Below are 18,069 nucleotides of genomic sequence, written 5' to 3'. Positions count from 1 at the left end.
TGACCACTCATGAAGCGTCCCTCGTGCATACAGGTGGGGAGCAGGGGCTCAAACCTGGGTCCTTGAGCGTGGTGATATGTGTGTTTAACCAGGTGCACCACCACTCGACCCCCTCAGTTCTTTCAATCATTTTTAGTGACTATTTTTTTTACAAGTTTACTATTTTTAAATTGGCCTAGCCAATGCTAACTTTTGATTATCCACAATAATATGTGGATTAAGTTGTATAGACTATCGAAAATCAGCACTTTTTTTTTTTTATTTGGGAGAAGGACTGTTTGCTGGCACTGACTCAGAAGCATATAAAGCAGCTAAAAAAACAATAGAGGAATTAAAATCACAAAGATTTAACCTGAGTCCTTTTTATTGGATTGTTTAAAAAAAAAAAGTCATCATTTATTTTTTTCTCTGTTTTTCTATGCAAAAGTGTGTCATGAGTTCTCCAACAACCCAATTATTACCTATGAATTATGAGACAGTTTCTGGAATTCAACAGAAACTGGAGTCATCAACGTTCCTTGCCAAATTTCTGAGGACTATCCTAAAGATCAAGATAAGTTTCACATGGACTCCTTCAGCTAGCCAGGCTCTTATATCAGAAAATCTGATGGGTGGTGGAATTGCTTCTTTGTCTAGTGAGAAGACAGGTGTGGGGTGGAGGGGGGTGTCAATCCCCAATACCATCATATTTCAGAGCTGAGCAAGGGCTCTGGTCTCCTGGTCTCTCTCATGAAAATAATTTAAGTAGCAAATCAACTTTTAAAGGCACCATGTACTTTGAAACAACACTTTTCCTTCTAGGAATCTACAATTTTCAGAAAGACAAATAATATATACTCAATATATTATTTTTCAAAAACTAGCACTAAAACTGTAAGTCATTAGAATGTTTTCCAATATGAAAAGATTATTAGTTAAATTATAATGTATACCAACAGTTACAACTATTTTTTTTTTAATTCTCTAAAGCTTATAATGACACAGATAAGTATTCATGATATAAGTTTATAACACTTAGGCTGAATGGTGGCATACCTAGTTCAGCACACATATCACCATGTATAAAAACCCAGGTTTCAAGCCCCCAGTCCTCACCTACAGGGCTTCACAAGTAATAAATGCTACAGGTGTCTCTCTTTCTCTCTCCCTATATTCCCTTCCCTTCTCAATTACTCCTTCTCCTACTAAATAATTTTTTTAAAATAAGTAAGTTTATGGAGCTGGGCAGTGGCACACTGGGTTAAGCGCACATAGTACAAAGCGCAAGGACCAATGCAAGGATCCCAGTTTGAGCCCCCAACTCCCCATCTGCAGGGTGGTTGATTCACAAGCAGTGAAGCAGGTCTGCAGGTGTCTGTCTTTCTCTCTCCCTCTCTATCTCCCCTTCTTCTCTCAATTTCTGCCCTATCCAATAAAAATGGAAAAATGGCCACCAGGAGCAGTGGTTAATAGTGCTGGCACCAAGCCCCAGAGATAACCCTAGAGGCCAAAAAAAAAAAAAAAAAAAAAAAAAAGTAAGTTTATATCACTCACCTGACTGCCCTCTGTTTGAAGCATCTCTTGCTTCTCTTCAGGACTTCTTTTCATTTCAAACCTTTGAATGAATTCACAATCATCAGCAGAAATCATCTGCCCCCTAGAAAATAAGAATAAATTGGTTTATCTATCTTGTTTAGGTACCAAAGAACCAGGGTTCCCAGCAGTAGTGCAGCAGGTTAATCAAGGATCTTGATTCCAGCCCCCAGCTCCCCACCTGCAGGGCAGGTCTCTTCACAAGCAGTGAAGCAGGTCTGCAGGTGTCTATCTTTCTCTCCCCCTCTCTGTCTTCCCCTCCTCTCTCAATTTTGCTCTGTCCTATCCTGTGGCAACAACAACAGCAAAAACAACAAGGGCAACCAAATGGAGAAAATGACCTCCAGGAGCAGTGGATTCATAGTGCAGCCACTGAGCCCCATCGATAACCCTGGAGGCAAAAAAAAAAAAAAAAAGAACCAAAGAACCAAAGCGAGCACATGATAAAGGAATTCCTAGTTTTTTTTCTCTCTCTCTACAGAAACACTGAGGGTTGACTTGAGAATTAGGTAGCAGACAGTTAACTCCACTACTTACTGATATTTCAACCTCCCTGGGCCTGCATTAACTGATCTGCAAAATGGGAAGAAGTGACCACACTGTCTTAAAAAGGTTAAAATTGAGGACATAATTAAATAATCCACTTGAGGTAGTCAGCATAGTCCCCTCCCCAAACAAGACTATTTACATGGCCTTCTAGTTCATCAAGATCCATACCACTTCATATGAACTCCTGCTACTATTTTTTTCCTAGCATATTCCTTGCCTCCAAATTAAGTAAAATATGATCCTCCTCTACAGCAAACCATCTCCATCCAGATCCTGTCCTCCCAGAAGACCCCCCACACTATTCTGTTTTCTTCCTACATCTTCCAGAGTCCCTTCCTCAATGGGTCTCTGCCCCTCAAGGCTTTTCCCATGGCTCAATTCTTGGAATCAATCTTTTCCAAACTCTTTCAGTGAGATCCAAGTCTACAGAGTCCAATCTGGCTCTCCTAAACCATTTCCATCTATTTGCTGTTTGAACATGTACCATAACATGTTCACAAATTCAGAATCTCCACAAATAAGCCTGTTGCCTCCTATTCCAATCCAGTTTGATCTCCCAACTGCTACACTCATTAACACTTCATACACAACACAAAGAATCCAGTCTAATCCTAACATTGAAAGGCTATGTCAGCATTACAACAGCCTCACCAGTCTCATTAGCCTGAGCATTTCAGTATCTATGCCAACCCTTTCAGATATGATGTGGAAAGTATAGAAATTGAAGTAGGAAAAAAAGGGGAGGGGCCTGGTGATACACTGGGTTTAAGTGTACATACTACTAAGTGTGAGGACCTTCGCGAGGAACTGGGCTCGAACCCCAACTCCCCACCAGAAAGGGGGACGCCTCACAAGTGGTGAAGCAGGTCTGCAGGTGTCTATCTTTCTCTCTCCCTCTCTGTCTTCCCCTCCCCCTCTCAATTTCTCTCTGTCCTACTGAATAAAAAATTTTTGAAAAGGCTTGAAACATGGAGTCAGGCGGTAGTGCAGCAAGTTAAGCGCAGGTGGCGCAAATTGCAAGGACCGTCATAAGGATCCCAGTTCAAGCCCCTGGCTCCCCACCTGCAGGGGAGTCGCTTCACAGGGTGAAGCAGGTCTGCAGGTGTCTATCTTTCTCTCCCCTGCCTTCCTCTCCTCTCTCCATTTCTCTCTGTCCTATCCAACAATGAGGACATCAATAACAACAACAATAATAACTACACCAATAAAAACAAGGGCAACAACAGGGAATAAAGATTTCTACCTTTTAAAAAAATTTTTTTAAAAAGGCTTGAAACATACCTAAAATAGATCTACTAGCTTTTTCCAAAATAGATACCCCAAATCTTCATCTACAATATTCCAGCCTTTAGGTTCATGATTAATAAACAATTTGTTCTGCTTTCTATCTTCACTCTTTTGCAGCCACCAGGTTCCAAATGCTAGCATGCCAGCCTGACTTCTCTGGACAGACGACCCCACCAATGTGTCCTGGAGCTTTGCTTCCCCAGAGCCCTGCCCCACTTGGGAAAGAGAGAGACAGGCTGGGAGCATGGATTGACCTGCTAACACCTCTCTTATCCTATGGTCTTGTCGGTGTTTTGTTTTATAAAAAAAAAAAAAAAATTAAATAAATAAAGGAAAAAAATGGTCACTGGGAATGTGGCTTCATAGTGCTGGCACCAAGTCCCAGCAATGACCCTAGAGGCAAAAAAAAAAAAAAAAAAAGGGAGGGGAGGGCAGGGGAGAGCAGGGAAAGTGAAAGAAGAAGGGGATGGGAAGGGAAGAGAGGAAGGGGTAAGAAGGGGCGAGGGGGAGATTGGTGGCTGAGCCATACCAATTCTAGGACCAAGTTTAAACAACAAAGAAATTATTTAAAAGGGGAAAAAAATCACCTAAAAACTCACCAATCTACAACTGTGACTTCTTGAGCTTTTAATGCTGTTGCCCCAAAAAAGGCTAGAATAGTAGCAAGGAGACCCTATACTGACATCGGGGCACCGACTTGGCCTGGTGACTCAGGATAATATCTCCCCTCCTCCTTTATATATCAAGATATATAAACAAGGAACTTGAACACCTTATCCACAGCACTTCCTTCTGGCACAAGAATAAAATAACACTAAATGTGGAAACTGAGAAATACACAGATAGCAATGACAAAACTCAAATGACCAGACAGGCACAGATTTAGAAAAATAGAAGAAAAAAAAAAGATAAAAGTTCAGAAAACTCATTATAAAATCACTTCAAAAAACTAGAGTTATGTTCAATAAGTCAGTGATTATTTTACTAAAGAATTACAAAATATGGGGGGGAAACCCCTCCAAACAGAACAACAGGGCCTAAAGGATACTTTAAGTGCAGTTCAGGTTAAGGTAAGAGGCCTCAGAGGGGGATGGGTGGTGGTGCACCTGGTTGAGAGCATATGTTACAATGCTCAAGAATGCAGGCTCAAGCCCCCGTTGCAACCTGCAGTGGGAAAGCTTGTGACTGGTGAAGCAGTGTTGCAGGTGTCTCTCTGTCTCTCTCCCTCTCTATCACCCCCTTCCCTCTCAATTTCTGGCTGTCTCTATTCATTTATTAATTGGCTGTCCAATTAATAAATAAATAATTTGTAATTAAAAACAAAGAGGCCTCAGAAGTAGATTTAGTCAAGTAGAAGAGAGAATATCAACACCAGAAGACACAACCACCACACTCTAAAGAGATGAAAGGTTTAGGAAAAATGAAGCACTTCTCAATGAAATAGCAGACTTCATCAGAAAGATGAACATCAAATTAGTGGGACCCTCTTGAATAGTAAGTCAAGACATACCCACGTAGAAGAGAGAAACATCAGAAATAGAAGGCACGCTGGCCATACTCTTTGACCTCAAAACAGAATAAGGAAATAGAGGGAGAGGAGGAGAGAATAGAGAACATATTCAAACAAATTTTAGCAGAAACTTTTCCCTTTTCTTAATATTTTAATTACTTTTTATTATCTTTATTGGCTAGAAACAGTCAGAAATTGAATGGGAAGGGGGAGATAGAGAAGGAGAGAGACAGAGAGACATTTGCAGCCCTATTTCACTTGTGAAGCTTTCCCCCTGCAGGTGGGGACCAGAGACTTGAACCTGAGTCCTTGTTCACTATAATGTGTGCACTTAACCAAGTGTGCCACCACCTGGCCCCTAGAAAATTTTCCATACCTGAGAATGTTCCAAATATAGGAATCCAAGAAAGTGAGCACACATAAATTTTTAATTCAAAATGACACACACTAAGACACATCATTGTAAAACTATCCAAAACCTGAGACAAGGGCAAAATATTGCAGGCTGCCAGGAAAGGAAGAAAGTCACATACAAAGGCAGAACCACTGAGCTTTCTTCAGGTTTCTCATCACAAACCCAAGAGGCAAAGAGGGAGTGGAAAGACATATTCCAAGTATTAAAAGGTAAGAATTACCAACCACAAATTCTGTATCCTGCTAAATTATCCTTCCAATATGAGGGGGAAATAAAGATATTTGCAAACATTCAGAAACTGAAGGAATTTGCCACTACCAAACCTGTGCTGTAAAATCTTTTCATTGTCCTTGACTTTTGATATCTTCACAATGGTGTGTCATGTATGCCTATTTGGGTTTAGGAATTTGGTAGTTCTTTCTGCTTCATGAAGATGTACAGTCTGTTCACATCCCAGAGTTGAAAATCTTTCCATCATTATTTCTTATGGCTTCTGCTCCCTTCTGTTGCTCTTCTCCTTCTGAGACATACATAATTCTGATATTTGCATTTCTAATAGAGTCTTCAATCTCTTGAAGAGTTGCTTCATTTTTCCTAAAGCGTTTTTCCTCCTTCTATTTTGAAGTCAAAGACTATGGCCAGTTTATCTTCTATTCCTGATGTTTTCTCTTCTACATGAGTATGTCTACTTCCTTGACTTACTATTCAATGTGTCCTTCACACCCTAAAATTCTGTTTTCATGTTTTCCACTTTCCTATCAGGTGACTCTTTGACATTATGGATTACTTTATTAATCTATTTCTCCATATTAAATTGAGGGCTCCGTATCTCTTTAAGTTTCTTGACATTGTACTCCTTAAATTCTTTATCTGATGATAGCACTTCTGGATCTGCACCATTAGCTTTCTGGCTGTTACCCTGCTGTTGCAGAATCAGCATTCTCCTAATTTTAGCCACCTGTTTTGTTTCTATTATTGGCCAGCAGATGGTGCTGGGCTCCAGTTTGTAGGTGAGTTGTAGTGAGGGGTTTTGAAGAAGCAATATAGTAATATTATAATGCCTGATATCCCTTAAAAAGAGTCAAAGTCTAATATGGGCCCCAGATCAGACTGATGTGATTTAAAGTTAATGGTATTGATGTATATATTCTTCCCATGTTTGGGAGTTACTCTCTTCCCTGATCCAGCTTTCTGGTCCTATTTCCAACTCTGACATCGTCTCCCCAGGCAATACCTTTAGCCCACCTGCATATGTTAGCTGGTGGGCTCTGGTAAACTTAGTAAAGTCATGGGCCCCTTGGAATATATCTAAAGTATATTTCCTAGCTCTTCCAAAATAGAGACCTCAAATCTCATCTGCTATATTCTTACCTTTAGGTTCATCATTATTAAACAATTTGTTCTGCTTTACATCTTAATGCTTTTCAGCCACCAAGTTGTAGATGCTACTATGACGCCAACCTGACTTCCCTGGAAAGATGACCTCACCAATGTGTCCTGGAACCCCACCTCTCCAGAGCCCTGTCCCATTAGGGAAAGAGAGAGACAGGTTGGGAGTATGGATCAACCTACAACACCTGTGTCCAGTGGAGAAGCAATTACAGAAGCCAGACCTTCTACCTTCTGCACTCTAGAATGATCCTGGGTCCATGCTCTCAAGAGGGATAAAGAATAGGAAAGCCTCCAATAGAGGGGAGGAGATATGGAACTTTGGTGGTGGGAACTGTGTGGAATTGCACCCCTCTTACCTATGGTCTTGTTGATCATTATTAAATTAAAATAAAAGGGGGTCCAAGTCTGGGAAGTGGGGCATGGGAAGAGTTGGAAGATCCCAGACCTCCTCCTCTTCCCAGACTAATTCCTAAAAGTGGAATCTCCACTATAAGGTCAAAATCACTTTCTCACTGGCAGGGTGGTCTGACCCCATTCAACAGGGACTCTGTGGCAGCTGGAACACTTCAGAGTTTGGTAGGTTTCTTGGCTGTCATATGTGTAGAGAGTTAAGCTCCCTGATGCTCCTGGATGGCTTCCTGGAGTTCACTCAAGAGCCTATAGCTTCTACAGTTCTAAATAGCAGTCTCATATTCCTTTTCTTTATTTTAATTTTTATTTATAAAATGGAAATACTGACAAGACCATAGGATGAGAGGGGTACAATTCCACACAATTCCCACCACCAGAACTCTGTATCCATCTCCTCCCCCTGATAGCTTTCCTATTCTTTAACCCTCTGGGAGCCATACTCCTTTTCTTTCTTTCTTTTTTTTTTTTTTTAATTTAAGAAAGGATAAATTGACTTCCGGAGGCGGAGCTACGAGCAGCAGATCGCTTTCTCTCCTTTCCTCTCCTTTCCTCTCCTCTCCTCTCCCGGATCAACTAGGAATACCAAAGGCGACCACCCTGACCGAAACAAGACAGGACTAGAATGACCACAGGAACCCACTAAATCACCCGTGAGTACAAACACGCGTGGCTGGTGACAGAGAGGAGAGAGGGGCCTAAGGAGAGATTAGTGACTGCTAACAGTTCGACAGTTTATCAGAGGAGACACCACCTCCAGTCTGCTCCACCAACAAGGAGACAGCTGAAGGGAGGAGAGGACTCCCCAGAGACTCACCAAGTGCAACTCTGAGTCTCCCTTGCTAATACCCTCAGAATCTGGAGCAGCAACAGGGAGGGACACCAGGGGACAGAGATCTAACTGGGAAACTCAGGAGAAGACCTATACCCCGGTGGCATAGCTGAGGGGCTGTGAAAGTCTCTTTGCATAACCACTGGATTATCTCTGCCACACCCTGCTTTATCTCTTGGTCAGGAGTCAGTGATTAAGCTAAGAAGCCTATTGATAGTTTAAAAGCCCTCAGGCTCCCATAGCCTACAGGGGAAAAAAAAAAAAGAGGCTTTTACACCACTGAGCTCCAACTCAGGGATTGAAAAAACTGTTAACTTCCACCACGGTAAAACCTTTAATTAAATTACTTAGACACAAGTCAATCCAGGCAATAGTGATCAATAATTTGAAAAGTACTGATAAAGGGAACTCATAACATAATATATAAAATGGTTAAAACAACAAGAAAAATACAACAAAATACAACATCCCTTTATGATCAAAACACTACAAAAAATGGGAATAGATGGAAAATTCCTCAAGATAGTGGAGTCTATATATAGCAAACCTACAGCCAACATCATACTCAGTGTTGAAAAACTGGAAGCATTTCCACTCAGATCAGGTACTAGACAGGGCTGCCCACTATCACCATTACTATTCAACATAGTGTTGGAAGTTCTTGCCATAGCAATCAGGCAGGAGCAAGGAATTAAAGGCATACAGATTGGAAGAGAAGAAGTCAAACTCTCCTTATTTGCAGATGACATGATAGTATACATGGAAAAACCTAAGGAATCCAGCAAGAAGCTTTTGGAAATCATCAGGCAATACAGTAAGGTGTCAGGCTATAAAATTAACATTCAAAAGTCAGTGGCATTCCTCTATGCAAACACTAAGAAGAAATTGAAATCCAGAAATCAGTTCCTTTTTCTATAGCAACAAAAACAATAAAATATCTAGGAGTAAACCTAACCAAAGAAGTGAAAGACTTGTATACTGAAAATTATGAGTCACTACTCAAAGAAACTGAAAAAGACACAAAGAAGTGGAAAGATATTCCATGTTCATGGGTTGGAAGAATTAACATCATCAGAATGAATATATTACCCAGAGCCATCTACAAATTTAATGCTATCCCCATCAAGATCCCAAGCACATTTTTTAGGAGAATAGAACAAATGCTACAAATGTTTATCTGGAACCAGAAAAGACCTAGAATTGCCAAAACAATCTTGAGAAAAAAGAACAGAACCGGAGGCATCACACTCCCAGATCTCAAACTGTATTATAGGGCCATTGTCATCAAAACTGCTTGTTACTGGAACATGAACAGACACACTGACCAGTGGAATAGAATTGAGAGCCCAGAAATGAGGCCCCACACCTATGCACATCTAATCTTTGACAAAGGTGCCCAGACTATTAAATGGGGAAAGCAGAGTCTCTTCAACAAATGGTGTTGGAAACAATGGGTTGAAACATGCAGAAGAATGAAACTGAATCACTGTATTTCACCAAATACAAAAGTAAATTCCAAGTGGATCAAGGACTTGGATGTTAGACCAGAAACTATCAGATACTTAGAGGAAAATATTGGAAGAACTTTTTTCCGCATAAATTTTAAAGACATTTTCAATGAAACGAATCCAATTACAAGGAATACTAAGGCAAGTATAAACCTATGGGACTACATCAAATTAAAAAGCTTCTTCACAGCAAAAGAAACCACTACCCAAATCAAGAGACCCCTCACAGAATGGGAGAAGATCTTTACATGTCATACATCAGATAAGAGTTTAATAACCAACATATATAAAGAGTTTGCCAGACTCAACAACAAGACAACAAATAACCCCATCCAAAAATGGGGGGAGGACTTGGACAGAATATTCACCACAGAAGAGATCCAAAAGGCCGAGAAACACATGAAAAAATGCTCCAAGTCTCTGATTGTCAGAGAAATGCAAATCAAGACAACAATGAGATATCACTTCACTCCTGTGAGAATGTCATACATCAGAAAAGGTAACAGCAGCAAATGCTGGAGAGGCTGTGGGGTCAAAGGAACCCTCCTGCACTGCTGGTGGGAATGTAAATTGGTCCAACCTCTGTAGAGAACAGTCTGGAGAACTCTCAGAAGGCTAGAAATGGACCTACCCTATGACCCTGTAATTCCCCTCCTGAGGATATATCCTAAGGAACCCAACACATCCATCCAAAAAGATCTGTGTACACATATATTCTTGGCAGCACAATTTGTAATAGCCAAAACCTGGAAGCAACCCAGGTGTCCAACAACAGATGAGTGGCTGAGCAAGTTGTGGTATATATACACAATGGAATACTACTCAGCTGTAAAAAATGGTGACTTCACCGTTTTCAGCCGATCTTGGATGGACCTTGAAAAAATCATGTTGAGTGAAATAAGTCAGAAACTGAAGGATGAATATGGGATGATCTCACTCTCAGGCCGAAGTTGAAAAACAAGATTAGAAAAGAAAACACAAGTCGAACCTGAAATGGAATTGGAGTATTATACCAAAGTAAAAGACTCTGGGGTGGGTGGGTGGGTGGGTGGGGAGAATACAGGTCCATGAAAGATGATGAATGACATAGTGGGGGTTGTATTGTTAAATGGGAATCTGGGGAATGTTATGCATGTACAAACTATTGTATTTACTGTTGAATGTAAAACATTAATTCCCCAATAAAGAAATAAATTATTTAAAAAAAAAAAAGGCAACAAAAGGGAAAAAAAAAAAAAAAAGAAAGAAAGGATAAATTAACAAAACCATAGGGTAGGAAGGGTACAACTCCACACAATTTCCACCACCCAATCTCCATATCCCATCCCCTCCCCAATAGCTTTCCCATTCTCTATCCCTCTGGGAACATGGACCCAGGGTCGTTGTGGGTTGCAGAAGGTGGAAGGTCTGGCTTCTGTAATTGCTTCCCCGCTGAACATGGGCGTTGACTGGTCGGTCCATACTCCCAGTCTGCCTCTCTCTTTCCCTAGTAGGGTGGGTCTCTGGGGAAGCGGAGCTCCAGGACACATTGGTGGGGTCTTCAGTCCAGGGACGTCTGGTCGGCATCCTGATGTGCCACAGTGATGTCTGGTTCTTTCTCTTTCCTCCTATCTTTCTCATAAATAAATAAAATCTTTAAAAAAATAAAAATTTAAATTTTTTTTAAAAAGAATCCAGGTCCCCTAACTTCCAGCCCTGCCTCCCATAGTGAGACTTTAAAAACAGAAATAAGAAAGTAGGAGGGAAAATATTTTGCAAGAAGAACCCTGTCCTACATATTGTACAATTTTCAAAATAATTCTTTTCCCTTAGCACAAAGGATGGAAATGCAGAAATTTGTTATTACTCCGAGATGTTGGGCAGATAGATAAATCCATTATTTTTTCACTAATACTTTAAAGACATCATTTTAACAGCCCTGTGGGAAATATGCCTGCTCCACTCCCCAACCCCCCACCCCCCCATTTCACAATTTCTTGACTGAATCTCAGAAAAGTTAGGTGGTTTACTTTAGGTCACCAAACTAGTAGCCAGAAGCAGAATTCAAACCCAGGTCTTAAAATTCAAATACCTGTGCATTCTACCAGTTGTCTGAACCTTTCTGCAACAGCTATGCCCTCACACCAGCCATAACGCATGTTGAGCTAGTCAGCTCCCCCTCCCTCCCTCCACAACCTATGACTATACCTCCCATGTTCCCAACTCATTCAGAAAGTAGAACTCTCCAGACATATAAAAACCTAAAGGAAATCCAAAACAGAATCTGACTAATGGGGGTTGTATTGTTATGTGGAAAACTGAGAAATGTTATGCATGTATAAACTATTGTATTTACTGTGGAATGTAAAACATTAATTCCCCAATAAAGAAACTTTTTAAAAAATCTGACTGAGTAATAAGGCACCAAACTAAAAATCTCTGAGTGGAGGATGAGGACATTCAGCTTTACTTGGGGGGGGGGGGGGAGACCTTTGGTGGTGGGAATAGTGTTAATATCAAAAAAAAAAAAAAAAAGCCTAAGTTCTATGAGCAGCTCTTCCTCCTCTCTAGAGATCAAACTGCTTCCACCATACTACACTCTCTTCCTAGAGCAGCTAGTTGTCCTAAGATGGAAGTATTTTCTTCCACGTTTGTATTTTTCCAGTATTTCTCTCACAGAAACATGACCATGAAAAAGTCTGATGCAGAAACACATGATTGTCCATGAATCACAATAACTCAGTACTTACTGAAGATAGGACTGCCAGTTCACTTTGTTCGATCGAACTTCTGCAGCCTTGGCAGCAATGATGTTAGTTGGAACAGCAGCGTCCACAGCACCCCGAATATCCATCTTGGTCATCTAACTTTTATGATCGTAAATGGTTTTCAACGAATCTTCTATTTAGATTAAAATAAAAATGAGAATACCAAGTATTATTTCTAATAACCATCATCATCGTTGCTTTACTCTGCCAAAAGCATTCACCTCTAACACTAAATATCCTAAATATTAAACAGTATTATCAATCTATTTCATAACTCTCCCAATTAAGCACTATTTCATAAAACTGTTCTCTATAGCTTTATACTTTCCCAGAAAAGGTTTTTACATTATTGACACTGATATTTCATGTGGTCAGGTTTTTTAAGTAACCACTTAAATTACTGGTATCAGAAATTATTCTTAGAGGCTGGGTGATGGTGAACTTGGCTGAGCACACTTTACCATGTACAAGGACTTGGGTTCAAGCCCCCAGCCCTACCTGCAAAGAGAACACTTCATGAGTAGTGAAGCAGTGCTATAGGTGTATCTCTGTCTCTCTCTATCTCCCCTCCTCACTCAATTTCTCTCTGTCCTGTCAAATAAAAAAACAAATAAATATTAAAAAAGAAATTATGCTTAAATATAAAAGAGAGGTAAACAGCAGTAGGGTACCAGATTTGTATGCTTGAGGCCCCAGAAATCACAGGGGTTTTGTTTGCTTGTTTGTTTGTTTTAAATGAGAGATATAGTGAGAGGGGTCCCGTGGTGGCACATCTGGTTGAGTGGACATGTTATAATGTGCAAAGGACTCACGTTCAAGCCCCTGACCCCCCACCTGCAGGGTAAAAGCTTTGCTAGTGGTGAAGCAGCGCTATAAGTGTCTCTCTGTCTCTCTCCCTCTCTACCTCCCCCCTACCCTCTCAATTGCTGGCTGTCTCTACCCAATAAATAAATAAGATAATAAAAATCATTTAAAAGAGGGATACAATGAGAAAGAGAGCAAAAGAAACTACAGCACTACTCAGCTCTGGTTTTACACTGGTACTGGGGAACCTGAGACCACAGAGTCTAAGGAATGGAAGTCCTTTGCATAACCACTATGCTATCTCCCAAGTTAAACTCCCAGAACTACCATATGCCAGAGTTGAGCAGTGATCTACTCACGTTTCTCACCCTCTCTAATGAAAGTAAATAAAAATGTTAGTTAAAAAAAAAAATCATACTTAAATGGAATAGGCATGTGAAAAGAAAAATGTTTTGATATAGACTTTTGGAATCAACTATCCCCTTCTGCCAAAGAAAAAAACAAAAACTTGTAGAACAGATTCAGTCAACTGTTTTGTTCACACCATTTTAAAATGATATATAAAAATATCCTGGGACCAGGCAGTGGCACACCTGGTTAAATGCACACATTACAATGCACAGAACCGGGATCAAGCCCCTGGTCCCCACCTGCAGGGGGAAAGCTTCATGAGTGGTGAAGCAGGGCTGCAGGTGTCTCTGTTTCTTCCCCTCTCTATCTCCCCCTTGCCTCTCAATTTGTCTCTACTCAACAAAAAATAAATAAATAATTTTAAAATAAATAATACCCATAAGACCTTCCTTAAATTACTCAGTCAAAACTGGAACCCTAATTTCTTAGAAAGGTCAACTTTATTTTACCAAAGCTCAGTGTAGTTTTTAAAATCAATGGGAAGGGGCAATGGTGCACCTGGTAGAGCGCACACATTACCATGCACAAGAACCCAGGTTCAGACCTCCAGCCCAACTGCAGCAGGAAAGCTTCAGGAGTGGTGAAGCAGTGTTGCAGGTGTTTCTCTCTTCTTCTCCTCTATCCCTCCCTTCCTTCTCCATTTCTGTCTCTATACAAAATATGTATTTAAAAAAATCAATCAAGTATTTTTGAAACAAACATCAATTACCATTTAGCAAAGGCAGAATAATCTGATAACAACCACCTACAGAAATGTCCTTTTGGGAGTCGGGTGGTAGCGCAGTGGGTTAAGCGCAGGTGGCGCAAAGGGCAAGAACCAGCATAAAGATCCAGGTTTGAGCCCCCGGTTCCCCACCTGCAGGGGAGTCGCTTCACAAGTGGTAAAGCAGGTCTGCAGGTGTCTATCTTTCTCTCCCCCTCTCTGTCTTCCCCTCCTCTCTCCATTTCTCTCTGTCCTATCCAACAACGACGACATCAATAACAGCAACAATAATAACTACAACAATAAAACAAAGGCAACAAAAAGGAATAAATAAGTAAATATTTTTTTTAAAAAAAGAAATGTCCTTTTGAGTAATCTTCAGTCCTACACTTACAGATGAAAGTTTAAGTCTAACATTATCACACACAAAACATAGGTTCACAAAACAAAAGCTCATGATAACAGCCACCCCAAAAAAGCCATAAGCATACTCAAAATTCTATTCTGACCTTAGTTTGGAGCGTAATCTCTCCATCTGCGGATCTGCTGTCTAAACAAGCAAGAACCTGGGACAGGAAAGGCCAGAGAGAAACCAGCTCTACCCAGGCCAGGCCGAAACCCTGAAACCAAACAGATCCAGCCCCCGTGGCCGCTCCAAGGAGTTGTAGGGCGGCCATCGCAGATTCCTGAACAACCACTACCTCCAGCAGGCCGGGATGGGGCCCAACCTCGGCAGAGCTCCCGCTTTACTCCAGTCCCCCCACCCCACCCCCTCGAATTTCTTGCCCTGGGACGGGGGTAAGGGGGTAAGGAGGCTCCAGTTCCCTAAATCCAGCGGAGATTAGGAAAAGAAGCTATCTGGGAATCCTGGGACAAGGAAGGGTTGATAGGCCCCGATCGGCAAGAAAAACGTATCCACCACGGAAACTCAACCTGGGGTCCCTACAACTCACCCCAAGGAAGCAGGGAGCGGGCGGCGGTCCAGAGCTACCGGACCACAGCCGGGTTGGGGGATGAGTCAGAGACACGTCGGTGTCTCCTGCCCCGTCCGGAGGCCTGCGTGGAAGCAGGAGACTCAAAACATCCGAAAACGTAAAGACTCGCACCAAGGAGACGTTAAGGGCAGCACTGGCAGAAGGAAGCTGCGGCGCCCCAGTAGAATGACAGTGGTGGTGGTCAGGTGACCACATGCACGTGACCGCCCCGGAAGGCGGGAGCCGGAGGCCGGGTGGGTCCAAAATAGCCTGAAGACAGCTTTGCGCTTATTCCCGGACTGCATCTGCGTTGGAGAAGAGAGAGATCTGGATCTCATAGGGGTGCGGGCGCAGAGGTCGAAAGGGAGAATTCCTGGAGGACCCCCAAACCCAGAGCCTGGCCTGCCTGGAGCCAGCCGCAAGCCCATTTTATCCTCCATCGCTCTTTAGAAAAAGTGTAGTTTGGTACTTTAAAAATAGATTTGACTTTCCCTTGGGTTTAATAACTTTGCCAGTGCAACAAACATTGATCTTCCGATTTAAAATGAGAAACTGACGCTGAGACCTAAGTCACCAAAGTTACTAGTCTTAGAGTTGCAGATCGAGCAAGTAATGGTATGTTCCACGCAATGTATTATACTTAAAAAAAAAAATCCCTGCTTAGCTAAAGTGCAAACGTAACGGAATACCCTGTACTTTACCTGACAATTGTACGTTAGTCCAACTTTGTCACCATTCAAGGCCTCAATTATCTTTGTCTTAAGATCATAATTTTGGGGAGTATCTTGCAGACAACTAGACACCTAGCATGGGGGGATTAAAGGTTATATTTATGTGCCAACAACTGTACAACAACCATTAACTCCCTAATTAAGAAAACACAAACACTGTAAGACATGTAAGGTGGTTATCATTGGGAGGTGGGTGGATGGGCATACAGAACTATGGTGGTGGGTGTGGTGTGGAACTACACATTGTAATCTTATATAACAAACTATTAATAACATAATATATATTAAATAAAAATACAAGCACACATATACATAAGCATCAAATGTAATTTTCTCTAAGAGTTTATTGCTAAGACATACATACTTTAGTTTGTCACATAACCAATATTTTCTTTCACTAAGAAAAAAATCATAATTAATACGAAGAGGCATATATGTTCTTAGCTGCACTATTTAGTATAGGCAAAGTGGAAGCAGCTGAAAGACCCTTGGACCGATGATTGGATCCAGAGGTTACAAGATAAATATTCAATGGAGTACTACTCTGCAACTTTAAAAGATGATAATGTGTCCTTTGAGACAAAATGGATGAAACTGGAGGTGATTGTGCTTAGTGAAATAAGGGGAGAAGTTAAAGACAGCTACAGCATAGTTTTGTTCATATGTGAAATATGCAGAATTGAAAAAGAGGATTACAAAAAGAAAAAAAGAAGGTCAGTCTGGTGGTAATTCACCTGGTTGAGCACATCTGTTACAGTATTCATGGATCTAGGTTGAAGTCCTTGATTTCTGCCTTTAGGGGAAGGGAAATTTCATGAGTGATGAAGTAGGGTTGCCTCTCTCCCTCTCTGTCTTTGCCTTCTTTCTTGATTTCTTTCTGTATCTATATAGTAAATAAATAAAATGTATTTTTAAAGTAGCCATTAAGATTTTGTGAGAAGTATAATTATTGTCAGTGATGTGAGGGGCACAGAACTTTGGTAGTAGGTTTTGATGTGGAACTATAGTCTTGTAAATAAAAAACATTTAAAAATTTTAAATCATAATATGCAATACTACACTGCAGCTAGTTATATATATATTCTGTATATATATATATATAGAGAGAGAGAGAATACATATTCTGTATATATATATAATAATATTTTTATCACTAAAAAAGATTCCTAAGTCTAGTCAATGCTTCTCTAGTAAAAAAATAATAATAATAAATTATGGTTAGCTTTAAAACACTTTAATGTCTGGGATATCAAAAGTACCAGGTTCCATTGCTACCGTATGCCAGAGTTGGGCAATGCCATAGCAAAAAAGAAAAAAATCAGAGCCACATTATATATTTTGTATAATCATATATTTTAACAGTATATAATTATTGTGGTTTTTTTCAATTGTTCTTGTAACAACTTGCTACCAACTTATTGTCTTACTGTTTTCTAGATCAGAAGTGGATACTGAGCTCATTGAAAGGCCAAGTTTTCTCTGAAGGCTGTGCAGGAGAATCCATTTCCTTGCCTTCCCCAGAATCCATTTCCTTGCCTTCACCCCCAGCTTTTGGTCATGCCCTTCTCTATATACACTTATCATAATTTGGTAAGTGAAGAAATAAATGGGCCCTTAATTATGTTTATGTTATGGCTCTAAGTCTGTTTTTTTATTTCTTTTTTTAATTTTTTTAATTTATTTTTAAAAGGAGACATTAACAAAACCATAGGATAAGAGAGATACAACTCCACACAATTCCCACCACCAGAACTCCGTATCCCATCCCCTCCCCTTATAGCTTTCCTATTCTTTATTCCTCTGGGAGTATGGACCCAAGGTCATTGTGGGATGCAGGAGGTGGAAGGTCTGGCTTCTGTAATTGCTTCCCCGATGAACATGGATGTTGATTGGCTGGTCCCTACTCCCAGTCTACCTTTCTCTTTCCCTAGTAGGGTGGGGCTCTGGGGAAGCTGAGCTCCAGGACATATTGGTGGGGTTGTCTGTCCAGGGAAGTCTGGTCACGGGTCATGCTAGCATCTGGAACCTGGTGGCTGAAAAGAGAGCTAACATACAAAGCCAAACAAATTGTTGAACAATCATGGACCTAAAGTCTGGAATAGTGCAGATGAAGTGTTGGGAGGGTCCTCTAAGTCTGTTTTTACAAAAACTCTGATAATGCAAAATTATAATCACTTTAAAAACTGTTTCAAGGGCGTTGGGCTGTAGTGCAGCAGGTTAAGCGCA

The 18,069-nt window shown here is 40.8% G+C and overlaps 1 protein-coding gene and 1 long non-coding RNA gene across 9 annotated transcripts in view; one reads left to right on the top strand and one right to left on the bottom strand.

Moving 5' to 3' along the window:
* ATP6V1H (ATPase H+ transporting V1 subunit H) overlaps window positions 1-15,228 on the bottom strand; it is a 95,865-nt gene extending 80,637 nt beyond the window's left edge. For 5 of the 8 annotated variants that reach the window (XM_060198409.1, XM_060198380.1, XM_060198370.1 and 2 more), the window contains exons 1-3: window positions 15,092-15,226; window positions 12,203-12,353; window positions 1,534-1,636 (exon numbers count right to left, since the gene is read on the bottom strand). In XM_060198409.1, coding sequence (XP_060054392.1) covers window positions 1,534-1,636; window positions 12,203-12,315 — 216 coding nt within the window. In that variant the 5' untranslated portion in view covers window positions 12,316-12,353; window positions 15,092-15,226. Of the gene's footprint in view, window positions 1-1,533; window positions 1,637-12,202; window positions 12,354-15,087 lie in introns of those variants that run through there. The other 3 variants (XM_060198375.1, XM_060198391.1, XM_060198403.1) reach the window with 3 other exon arrangements.
* Window positions 15,229-15,323: 95 nt separating this feature from the next.
* On the top strand, window positions 15,324-17,466 carry LOC132540468 (uncharacterized). The gene is made up of 2 exons (XR_009551666.1): window positions 15,324-15,727; window positions 17,281-17,466. It is a non-coding gene; the product is annotated as an uncharacterized LOC132540468 (long non-coding RNA).
* Window positions 17,467-18,069: the final 603 nt, after the last annotated feature.

The sequence above is a fragment of the Erinaceus europaeus genome, chromosome 1, assembly GCF_950295315.1.
Source record: "Erinaceus europaeus chromosome 1, mEriEur2.1, whole genome shotgun sequence".
Classification (NCBI taxonomy): domain Eukaryota; kingdom Metazoa; phylum Chordata; class Mammalia; order Eulipotyphla; family Erinaceidae; genus Erinaceus; species Erinaceus europaeus.
Note: the sequence above shows the minus strand (reverse complement) of the source record. Positions and strands in the feature narration are given on the sequence as shown.